Source organism: Amborella trichopoda, chromosome 3 (genome assembly GCF_054954075.1).
Source record: "Amborella trichopoda isolate Santa Cruz 75 chromosome 3, AtrichopodaSantaCruz75HAP2 v2.0, whole genome shotgun sequence".
NCBI lineage: Eukaryota > Viridiplantae > Streptophyta > Magnoliopsida > Amborellales > Amborellaceae > Amborella > Amborella trichopoda.
The window spans coordinates 60,381,831-60,394,393 of NC_142338.1; the positions used below are offsets into that span (position 1 = coordinate 60,381,831).

Sequence of the window (12,563 nt, forward strand, 5' to 3'; positions counted from 1 at the left end):
ATTGTATTTTATTATTTAGACCGTCTACTTCACTCTAAAAATAAGTGTTCATGGATCTATAAGATATGTAAGATTTGTTAGCTTCAAGTTTCATAGTCAGTGCTAGAAATTGATTATAGAGTCATCAGGATATTTCCAATGCGCAAAGTACTTCCCAGAGGAGGATTGGAAGTGAGGCTTTACTATGTTTTAACAGAGCCTTAATTGCATCATTAGTCTTGTAAATTTGATTATTTATGCTCCTATGCTTTATCTTGGTTAGAATTTTTTCCTAATAATTTTGAAATAAGAATTTTGTTCAGAAAATAATAGGTCTGCCAAAATTATTATTTTGATAAAAGAAAATAAGTTCGACGTTAAAAAAAAATTAAGGCACCGATGTTCATCCTTAAATTGAAGAGACGACGAGGCAAAGTAACTCGATAAATTGGATCCAATACCTCATTAATTTGTGGGTGCGGTTTGTATAAGGTGGATATCTAAACAATCAAAGAAAGTGTAGCTTCAAATAATGTCGAGAAATGCGGTTTCAATATTGATAATAATTGTGACAGCCTTAAAATTTTAAGCTTAAAAAATAGTGTAGATCGAGTAGATCTATAAAAACTTGAAAATCTTAAAAGTTCACGGTCTAAAATGAATCACAAGGTGCACTATTTCAAAAATTTGAAATCCATTTTTTTCTTATGTCTATACATTTGAGGTCGTGATAGTTAATTTGAAGATTTTTTAGCATCAAAACAACCTCTTTTAGCAAAAATTGACGTGCGCCCAAATTTTGATTGTTTAGAGCCTCAAGCTTCTTTAAACTTTTTCCTTAATTTATATATGAAAAGAAATTATATGAAGTCAACTTTAATCGTTAGGATTGTGCAACTCAAAAAACCATTGACACGCGCTCTTTGGACGTAGGAAAACATGGCAAGTGATCCGAAATTTCGGAATTTTGGGACGAATATCCGGTCACCGAAAACGTCGAGGGAAGCAAAATAATTAAGTATTTCGGTTACCGAATATTCGGCTTCTCATTCTCTAGGGTCGGAGGATGGTTTTCCATATAAGCTTTTCCGTCTTCCCGTTCCCGCCATTTTTGCATTGAACTAATAGAGAGAGACAGAGCCCTCTCACATAGAGAGCCGCCCTTTTTGCACTGAAATCAGAAGCAGAGAGAGGCCAAGAGCACAACAAAGCTGTGAAAATGTTGTGGGTTGATAAGTACAGGCCAAAAACCCTAGACCAGATTGCTGTCCATGACGACATCGCCGAAAACCTAAAGAAACTTGTACTCTCTCTCTCTCTCTCTACTGCAATTATTTGTTTTTCTCAAAAATTTATGGTGTTTGTTGATTCTATGCCTAACTCTCTCTAACTTTGGAGAAATTGCTGTGTTTGATCTGCGATAGTTCTCTTAATCAAGGGATTTTTTTGAGAAACCAGCAGTGTCCTCCTTTGTAGCAATTCTATTTTTTATCCTCATTCGATTTAGAGAAATGTTCAAACTGCGATGGTTCTCTTATTCTAGGGATTTTTTTGGGAAACCAGCGGTATCCTCCTTTGTAGCAATTCGACTTTTTATCCTCATCCGATTTAGAGAAATATTCATGTTTAAACAGTGGTGGTTCTCTTATTCTAGGGTTTTTTGGGAACTAGCACTGTTTCTGATCCTATTTTGCTTCTGTCTCCTCGGTCCTAATTGACAATAGTCCTTCTAGTTTATTCGAGATGACTTCCATATGCTTTGGCTTCTTAGAAGCTTACACTGTTTCTGCATCCGCTTTTACAGCCATTCTCTCTATTTCTCTTTCTGTCTCTCCTATTTTACAGTATTTTTGTATGTTATCTATTGCTTATTTTGTGTATATGTCTCGTCTTTTACTCTAGAGTTTCTTCTGAAACTTTAATAAGTTTCTCTCTCCTATGTGCAGTGTATTTGTAATGTTTTGCCAACACATTTTCCAGAAATTTCTCTGTCTGAGAAGTGGTTTCCCTCTTTGTATAGGGTTTTCATCTTGTTTTATTGTAGGGTCTCCTGTTCTTTCCCCAGGTTTTGCAATAATTGTTTCCTTCCATCCATGATTTTCTCTTAGTATGGAGTTTTTCTTTATTCTTTCCAGTAACATTTCTTTCTGCTTTATTTTCTTTTGGTATGACCACTACTGGTTGTTTTTAATTTACGTCTCTCTCTCTCTCTGTATCTCTTCCCATTCGGCTCATATGTCTTACATTAATTGTACCCAGCTTATTTATTTCTTTTGTGTAAATGTTTTTTTGAAATTGATTTTCTCCATCTATTCCATGGTTTGTTGACTTCTTGTATTTGAATTTGTTGTGCTTTGTAATGATTGCCAATGTTCCTTGATTTTTTCTTATTTTAAGGATTTCCTCGGTTGAAGAAGTGTTTCTTTTCTCAATCTCTATTGTTCAGTCTTTCACATTATCCAATCTAAATTTCTAATTGTTACATTAGTGTACCTTAACAAAGAAGAAAACAAAAAATAAATGTAATCTTTCATTACACTTCTCATCTTACTCTAGCGTGTCCTGTCCGTTATTTTTTATGTTTGACTTCAAGAATTTGTTCTTTTTTGATCTACTGTTTGCGTCCAATGCTAATATTATTTGTCTCCGATTTTATATTCTTGTGGCTTGTACAAGCTATGTTACAAATTTTTTTCTTGCTAACTTTTTTTTTTTTCTTCTTTTTTTTTTTCTTTATTGAGGTTTCCGAGCATGATTGTCCTCATCTCCTGTTTTATGGTCCATCTGGCTCTGGAAAGAAAACCCTCATCATGGCTCTTCTCAGGGAAATGTTTGGATCTGCAGCTGAGAAGGTAACTCGTGACTGCCTTTATCAGTACGGTACTCTAGGATATCTGGATTTGGTTTTGGGGTGGAATTTATTGCTTTCTCTCTTCTCTGTCTCTCACATGGAGGTTTTAAATTTCTGGTGATGATAGGTGAAAATTGAGAACAAAACATGGAAGATAGAGGTAATGGTCTATTCTATTTCCTGTGATGTTATCCAGCTTATGAATTATTGTTGTTAGATAGATTTGTAGTTTTCGGTAGCTTTGAAATTGTGCAGTGGAGAACTTTTGTTTCTTTACGAGTTTCATCTTGTATCTAAAGGAAGCAGTGGTAACTTTTTCATTAAAATAAAACTCTTCACCTTTCATAACTAATGGAATTTTTTTCCAATGTACTAATATAATTGCAATAGGAAGAAGAAGGTTAGCATTATTAAAAAAAAAGTGCATTATTAGGAAAAAAGAACATGCAAAGCTCAGGGAATTTGGAAAGTTTGATATCTAGAGAGTAGAGATAGATCGAGTCTATTTCCAATTTTTTCAAAAGTAACTATGGATATGATTTCTTTAGTAGAAACTTCCTAGACCTTTTACTAGGTCTAAGACAAGGTCATGATCTCGATTGCTTTGTTACGCAGACTGGAACTAGAAAGATCGAGCTTGAATTGACCACATTATCAAGCACTCACCATGTTGAGCTGAATCCTAGTGATGCCGGCTTTCAGGATAGGTATATTGTTCAGGAGATTATCAAAGAGATGGCCAAGAGTAGGCCTATTGATGTGAATGGAAACAAAAGTTACAAAGGTATCAACTATATTTACATTATGCACTCATATAGCTTAGATCCTCTGATGAGTGATTGTAGAATCAAGGTTTCAAAAAACGCTAGGTGGCCCCTAGGCAGCCTACTTGGCGCCGAGCGCCTAGGCAGGCGGCCAGAACCTCGGGCGCCCCGTAGTTTTAAAAAAACGAGAAATGCCTTACGGCCCTGGGCGCCCAGCTAGGTACATCAACCCCCGCCCAGGTACATCCACCCTGAGCATTCGCTCATGTGCCCGCCTGGGCATCGCCTATGCACCCGCTTGGGTGTTGCCTATGCTGCTAAGGCACCTGCCCAGGTACATCCACCCTGGGCGCCTGCCTAGGCGCTCGCCTGGGCACCCGCTCAGGTACATCCACCTTGGGCGCCCTCGCCTGGGCACCCCCATAGCCTGCCTAGGTGCCACCTAGGCACCCGCCCAAGTATATCCACCCTAGGCGCGCCCTGGGCACCCGCCTAGGTACATCTGCCCGTGTAGGGCCGCCTGGGTCTAGGCGGGCAGATTTTTGGTCCAGGACGCCTAGGTAGGCGCCAGGTGGGCCGTTTTTTAAAACATTGTGTATAATGCATGGCAAAACATTCTGTCTTATGGTGAAGATGAACTTTTCATGGGATCAGTTTTGAGCTACTTTAAAATCTTATAAACAAGAACTAAGGAATCCAAAAAGTTCATTAATCTTGGTCCATCTTATAAGGTTAGGGAATGGAGGCAATCTATGCATGTTGGACTTAAGTGAATCACTTTGAGTGTGAAACTTTGTGGGCATCTAACTGTGTATTGATTCACTGTTTGTTGTTGTCAATTGGTCTTTCAGTTTCAGTCCCCTTTTTTGGTTGCTTGATTTTGGAAAACCCTTTTGTTAGGCCAATGTAATGCGATTTAGGTTCCAATTAATAGAAACGTTTTTGGAACCCTAAAACTTAGGGGTTGAACCTAAGTGCCCATAATATTTCCTTTAAATTTGCTGAAAGGTTATGTTTGGTACCCTCAAATGGCTACATATCAAATACCTATGCGCTCAAAAACTTCTGTAAATATATTATTCTTCATCTTCATCTTCATCATCATCTAAGGCTTATCCCAACTTGGGGTGGGCTACACGAATCTTGTTTCACCATTTTTATTTATATTTAAGATTTAGTTTTACTATACTTTAGAATCAAATTACTAGGTTGTCATTTCAAGATTAATATTTAAGATTTAATTTTACATTGCATGTAACTTGTTGAAGTGAATGCTATATTGAGGCCCTGTTTGGGATGATCATTAATTTTATCAGGAACTGACTGTTTTGTCAAAAATTAATATATTCAGAATGGTATTTGCTTTTTTGGCTGTTTGGTAGGTACCCCATATTATGTGAAGTATTCCTTGGTTAATTGTTCGTAACTTGACCCAATACTCTATATTGAAGAGCAGCAAATTTTTCTGCAGTTTCCAGAATGACTAGTGATTTATTGCAATTTCAGAACATTTTGGTCGGCTGAAAAACCTAGGGATTCTCTCAACCAGCAAAGCCCGAAATGCTCACAAACTAAAATGAAAAACATGAAATAAGACCATCATGAAACAATGACAAAGAGGAAAGTAAAAGGATTTTCTTTACCAAGAAGCAGAAGAATCTAGACTTGGGAGCCTCCACAGAAGGTAGTGTTAGTTGAACTTTGATGGAAATCCAGTCCTGCTAGACCTGGGGGACTGTTGAGAGATCATAAGGCAGGCCCATGTGTCCTTCTCAGGCCCCCTCCAAGGTGTGACTCATATGAGATTGAGGTGAGAGCTCATCTTGTCGGCCTCAAGTAATGTAGTGGAGACTTTACATAAAGAAATTAAAGAGCTTAAAATTTGTTTGATAATAATGATGGAAGCTTACAAGCCAAGTTTCTGAGCTCTCTAGTTTAACCAAGATGCTCAAAACACATAATATTCAACTCTGAAAGTTTAACACCCTAACACAACACCTATTTATAATAAGGGATTGTATGCTATAAGACCATTTATCATTGTTACAAGGAGGTCACAATCGCTCCTAGCCCTTTGATATCACAAAGTGCAAATTTTTTTAATGGAATTTGAGTCTGGTCAATGACACACTTACAATCACTTGATTTAAAATCTGACGGACAAGATTGGTTGATCATTATCATCATCATCCAAGCCTTACCCCAATTAATTGGGGTTGGCTACATGAATCATATTCCTCCATTTTCCTTTAGGTTCGGGGTTCATGATAAGATGTGGCAAAGTTTTACGCTGGCTGCCTAACTAGCACAACACATCTCCTATACCCGGGCTTGGGATGGGTAAAGGGAAAATTTAAGGTCATCACCTTTTATAGACCAAAATTTAGAAATAGTCTCTCGGTATACTTTTCCTTATAATAAAGGGCCTTACCTATATAACCCAAGGAATCCTAATTCTAATTGAAGTAGAAGTTCTAATAAAAAAAATATATAATGTCATTTCTACGCTTGACAAAATAAATAATTTCATAATGATTCTAACTACTTTTTCAAAGTAGAAAAAAAAAAAAAAAGAAGAAGAAGAAGAAGAAAGAAACTCTAAAATCCCTACAAAATTTTAAAAGCCCTAAAAATCCCAAAAATGCATCCCTAATATTTAATAGAAAAATTAAAAATAAGAGGTTTCATGTTTTGCTTTTTTTTTTTGAAGATGTTAACCTTAAATTGATGAAAAGGAGAGTACATAAGAGAGGTTTCATGTTTTGCATTAGACTCCCCTATTTGGAGAAAACTCATCCTCAAGTTTGAAGTGGGCTAAGATTAATTATTTGTTAGCACCACGATCTCCTACTTCTTTGCTGCTCCAATAGCCTGCGTGGTATGGAGAAGGTATCTAGAAAAGGATTGATATGTGCCTTGAAAAATTGATACCAAGTCTTCTTCCTTGCTATCTTCAACGTCCTTAACAGCTATGCCTTTCTAAGTCCAGGACCAAATAATGCAGTGGAGAATCAAGTCTATTGAATTTGAATAGAAAAAGGATATAATTGATGGGGATTCTGCTATTGCTTGAGCTACCTGAAAGAAGGAGACACCATTGATGCTGCATCATGTGTTCACAAGAAACTTTAACTGAATTAGCGACTTGGAGGCTTCCTTCCTCCATTTATGGGGAAGGCGAACCCAGATTGTCGATTTCCTCATAATAGGAATGCAAGAGGCCTTCCTTGATTATTATTTTTTTTTAATGTGTCAACAATAGCCTCCTTTGAAATTATTCTTCTTGATACATGACAAGTCATATACAAGAGAATGCTTATGTTGACTTGTAGAACATTTTCAATCAATGTAAATAAAGTTACTTATCTTAAAAATGAATTACTTCTCCGTTTCCTTTATATTTAATCAGGATCTATGAGTCTTAATACAAAGTAGCAAACTTTCAATTAATGTTCATATGAATTTTGTGTGCTGTGAATATCTAAAAAACATTAACTTGTATATATGTTTATTGCAGTATAAGAAAAAAGTCAAATTTTCTTCTGTTTTTGCATTTCTTATGTAATTGTTCATTTCCAGGCTTATTTTGCTGATGCTATAATGACCTGACTTCGCGCTCCTTCATAATGAAATTTTACTTTTGATGGCAGTTCTAGTGCTCAATGAGGTTGACAAGCTTTCTAAAGAAGCACAACATTCTCTTCGAAGGACAATGGAGAAATACAGTGCATCATGCCGACTGATATTGTGTTGCAACAGTGCATCGAGAGTAATTGAAGCAGTTCGTTCGCGGTGTTTGAATATTAGAATTAATGCACCAACTAATGAACAGGTCTCAGTATCCATTTATATTTTATGGTTCATAAAAAATGATGTATGCCTGGCACTTTTTTTGATATGAAGAAGTGGTTATGCTTCATAGTTCTTATATTTTGTTGCATCAATTTAGATTGTTGGTGTATTGAGGCACATAGCTAAGAAGGAACACCTTGAACTTCCCATTGGATTGGCAACTCGTATAGCAGTTCAGTCAAACAGGAATTTAAGAAGGGCAATACTCTCTTTCGAAGCTTGCCGGGTGCAACAGTTAAAACGTCTTAGACTCAAAATTTTCAATTCTCTCTTGTTAATTGAATTGAATTTTTGAGTTGTGTTACTGTTGTTTCATCACAGGAAGTTCAGTGACACGTTCTTTCATTACTCAAATTGTATCATTGATTTGGTTTCAGGTATCCTTTTACTGAGAATCAGGTTGTTCAAACTATGGATTGGGAGCAATACGTTGCTGAGATAGTATCAGATATAGTGAATGAGCAAAGCCCTAAAAGGTATGCTAAGATGTTCATATAAACCAATTATTTAGCAAGGTTCCAATTTGTATTAATTAGATGTAGTTGGCATCTTCGCACTACTCTTGGATAATGGTTATTGTCAAGAATATAAGCTGCTATTACCGTTTGGCGTTTGTGTTGCTAGCACGGGATCTTGTGCATTCTAAGAATGTCATGTGCTGAATCGTAACCTTTTACCTTTTATTATAGGGAAAATGACCTCTAACCCCCTCCCCGAAATTTCCATCCCTATTAGCCCCTTGGGATCACCAAAATCTCTTGTACCCCTCAAGTTTAAAACTTTGGAACCATTAACCTCCTAATTATGTTTTTATTTGTTCTTTTTATAAATTTGACAACAAAATGCCAAACCCATGCATTAGTCATCCTTTTTTTTTTTTTTTTTTTTTTTTGCTACTTGATATAACAAATTTTATTGATGATGATGATAATAATAATAATAATAACAATTACAATTAATAATAATTATAATAATAACAATAACAACAAGAACAATAATATATGAATTGTTAAATAATTCATCTCTTATTGGTATTTTGAGAAATTTCTTTAATTAAATGAATAAATAAATAGTAATAATTCATTAACAATAGTAATAAATATCGTGATTAATCATTTTTCATGTTTAAAAGATATTGATGCAATTGTAAAATAGGTCATAATAATAAATAAAAAAATTCATTTTCTTTTCATGTCTAAATTTATGGAGTGGGGTCTACAAAGGTAAGATTGATTTTAGGCAATGGAAGAGAAAGGAAAGGAAGCTCACTAATGGAGGGTTTGGCATTTTGTAAAATAAAAATATCAAATTTGTAAAAAGAACAAAGAAAAGCATAATTAGGGGGCTAACGGTCCTAAAATTTTAAAATTGAGGGGGTACAAGGGATTTTGGTGAACCCAAGGGGCTTCTAGGGATGGAAATTTTGGAGAGGGGGGTAGAGGTCGTTTTCCCTTTATTATAATGCTCGAAAGGATAACCCAATATTCTAGTAGTAAATTTAGATTTCTTGGTTGTACTTGAAGCATTAAGGCGATTCACCACGACTTGACTCCTATTGAAATACTGTTTCCATTCATGATGCTAGGTAGTGATACTTTTGTCATGTTGCTAACACGGGACCTTGTGCATTCTAACAATGTCATGTGCTGAATCATAACCTTTTACCTTTTATGATAATGCACAAAAGGATAACCCAATGTTCTAGTAGGAAATTTAGATTTCTTGGTTTCACTTAAAGAATTAAGGCGAGTCACCATGACTGGACTTTATTGGAATACTGTTTCCATTCATGATGCTAGGTAATGATACTTTTGTCTAAGAAGTGCATCCGTTAAGTACCTTTCATTGAGCAAAATGAATGAGCTAGATAGAAGATGTAAGAACCATAAAGAAGTATAATGTCCATTAAGCAATGTACAAGATAATTGTATTGCATTCCTGTATTGACTTGTACACTTGAGTAGATGGGTATTTTGGCTTATCTACCTGGACAATTAAATACAACTATTGTCCAGTTACACAATAACAATTACCTTCATACAACCTAAAAAAATGCAGTATAACTAAAACATGTTCTAGTCAGAGAAAATGCACTATTTATCTATGACATGGAAAACATAATTTTTGACAGGTGATGAGCTAGCAAAACTCAAATGAAAATCTTTTTCTTTTTCTGTTTGCAGATGAGCATCCTTACTTTTTATTCGAACATCTTGGGATGAACCTGTAGTCATTCACATTAGGTGTGCGTTGAGGACTTTCTGGCAGTTGTTAACTGGGATGGATTATTTTATTTGAAATGCTGAGTATCATTGATTCTTATCCCTTGAAAGTTGTTCTTTTCTCTACTTTAAAGGGGACCAGATGCATATTTTTCCTTTGTTTTCTTGCGGTTTGCATATTCTGAACTTCACTTAATCGAGGCAATATTTGCATGCAAATTCGTAACAAAAAAAGGAACTTTTAGATGATTCCACATCATAATCACGATCATGGTATGCTCTACTTGTTGGTGGAAGTAGGACTATATCATTAAATTCTATTGAATGCTGCTAGCCTTCTGTAAGAGTGGATACCTCCATTTATCCAACTGTCATTGTGGATGTCCTTTGTGTGCAGACTGTATTCAGTTAGGTTGAAAATTTATGAGCTGCTAGTAAATTGTATTCCACCGGAAGTCATTCTGAAGGTACTAAAGAAAAGCCGCCCCCCTCCTCTCCTTTTTTTTTCCATTGGAACATCTCATTAAATCTATTTTATTGTTCTAAAATTATGGGCTGCTCTATACAGAAATTGGTGTCAGAATTGATGAAGAAGTTGGATTCAGAATTGAAGCACGAAGTTTCCCATTGGGCTGCATACTATGTAAGTCATTTGTTATCCTTAAAGGATTGAGTAAATATCAAATTTGGCAGACATTTTACCATCTAGTTCACTTCTAATAACCTTCTAATTTTACAGTTTTAATGTTGTTTATGATATTTTTGAATGTTTTTTGTGGACTCTTTCTGAGGTTTATGCATACAGCTTCCAACCATAACAATCTATTGCCAAGAAATGCTTTTGTAAATTTAGGTTACAGTTAAATTTTGTATTGGCCATCCACAGATTTGAATTCATGTTAGTATTTGGAATGACCTAGTAAATCCCTTTCTTTAGATAAATTTCTTCTACATCTTTTTTTTTTGTTGCAAATTTCATAATTTTGATATGACATCAGATGAAAAAAAGTTTAAAAGAGTCCGACCAAAAAAGAGATCAATTTTTTTATAAAAAAAGATATGGCAGCTTCCCAGATGTTATTGTTTCTATGTAACTAGACCTTTTCCATATTCAAGTTCTCTCCCTGGGCCTCTTTGTTCACAATGCACATTTAGGTTTTCAGTTTTCGTAATTAATTTTTGTAATAAACATTTTCAAAAAAATTAATTTAATATAATAAAACATCCATCTTGTTTAGCCATGAAAGCCATCATTTCACTGACCACTTTTAACAACGATCTCCACAGGAACACAGGATGCGTCTTGGGCAAAAATCCATCTTTCATATTGAAGGTAGTCATGCTATGTTGTGCATCAATCTCTTTACTTATGATAGCCTTTCTGCAATTGATAAGTACTGCATTTATTGTATTTCTTAGCATGAGCATTACATTTCCATCAATGTGAATTTTGCACACACAGGACTTAATACTTGTTCTTTTGTAAACTTCATTTCAAAAGCTTTAGCAAATTGTAACTTCTCGCCTCCCTCTAATTAGTCCAAATAAATTAGTGGTCACTCAACATTCTTCACGGAAACCATCGTAATAAAGATCAGCAAATGGTTCCTTCGTGATACATGCTTCTTGTGGGAATCCAATGTCCTCTAATCTTTTGAATGAGCTCATATTCTCAATTGGAGTTTTCCAATGAAGTAAGATGTTCACTACCTATATATATATGTGAAATGTTCCTTTCATAAAACAGTGAAGTTCAGTTCTTCTACATTTAGCTCTCTCTCTCTCTCTCTCTCTCTCTCTCTCTCTCTCTCACACACACACACACACACACACACGCACACTCTCTCTCTCTCTCTCTCTCTCTCTCTCTTTTTCTCTCTCTCTCTCTCTCATATTCATTTGCACATGTATGCTTCCTGTTTCTTTAGGGACTGATCTTGGATTTTGTATACAGCATTTGTGGCAAAGTTTATGAGCATCTACAAGAAATTCCTCATTGCCACCTTTGGTTAACAACCCAAGGGCGAGATTTACCTTGGCTTATAAGGCTCTCAAAAGCTCACTGGTTCTTCCCAATTTGATAAGTAGCCTATTGTTTAGTTATGCTTTCCTGAGCAATTTTGCTTTGCTTTGGGATGTATATAGAGAATCAGTAAAACTACACTAAAAAGGTGCATTTCAACCATATTTCTGCTAGCCTTGTCTTTTGGTTTTTTAGGGGTTTGTTTGATGGGTTATTGAATGTTCTCTTCTCGTACTTGTAGTTTTATGCTTCTTTGGTTTTGAGATTATAGAACAGCTTTTTTGCTTTTTGTACCTTTTAACAAGAGACTTTCTTTTCTTCTTTTGTTCAAGAGCTTTTTTCCTTTTTTTTTTGTCCTTTTTGTACCTTTTAACAAGGGACTTTCTTTTATTTTCTTTTCCCTCTTTTTTTTTTTTTTGTACTTGTAGTTTTATGGTTATTGTTTAGTTATGATTTTTCCAGTAGGAATGAGTTCACTTTGTTAAAAAGGTTTTGATTATGGGATGGTTGAATGGGTTATTTAGATAACCAAATATGGTTTCCCATTTATTGTCCAAGACAACTAGAGAGAGAGAGCTTCTTTGTGCTCCCAAAGGTGCATTCTATACTCTCCCATAAGCATTGCTGTGACATTGTGGAAAAACAAAACGAAGATGGGCTTTGGGGAATGGAAAAGCCCATCATTTTACGATTTAATGTGAGTGCTTGGACTAAGAAGGAAAAAGTTTATATAAGGTTGCAACCTTGCCTCTACAACTACAAATGCACTTCAAAAATCTATAGGAAAAGATAGTTTTAATGTTGAAACACACTTTGATTGATCATCTTGACATTGAGATGTATGACCATGAAAAATAAAAAGATTTCAAGTC

The 12,563-nt window shown here is 35.3% G+C and overlaps 1 protein-coding gene across 1 annotated transcript; it reads left to right on the top strand.

The window, feature by feature from the left end:
• Positions 1–851: 851 nt before the first annotated feature.
• EMB2775 (ATPase family associated with various cellular activities (AAA)) lies at positions 852–12,007 on the top strand. Its single transcript, XM_011625624.3, has 11 exons — positions 852–1,282; positions 2,721–2,831; positions 2,958–2,990; positions 3,446–3,614; positions 7,245–7,426; positions 7,544–7,680; positions 7,824–7,922; positions 10,066–10,135; positions 10,237–10,311; positions 10,956–11,001; positions 11,623–12,007. The coding sequence occupies exons 1-11, from the start codon at positions 1,199–1,201 to the stop codon at positions 11,679–11,681; spliced, it is 1,065 nt and encodes a 354-aa protein (XP_011623926.1). The 5' UTR covers positions 852–1,198; the 3' UTR covers positions 11,682–12,007.
• Positions 12,008–12,563: the final 556 nt, after the last annotated feature.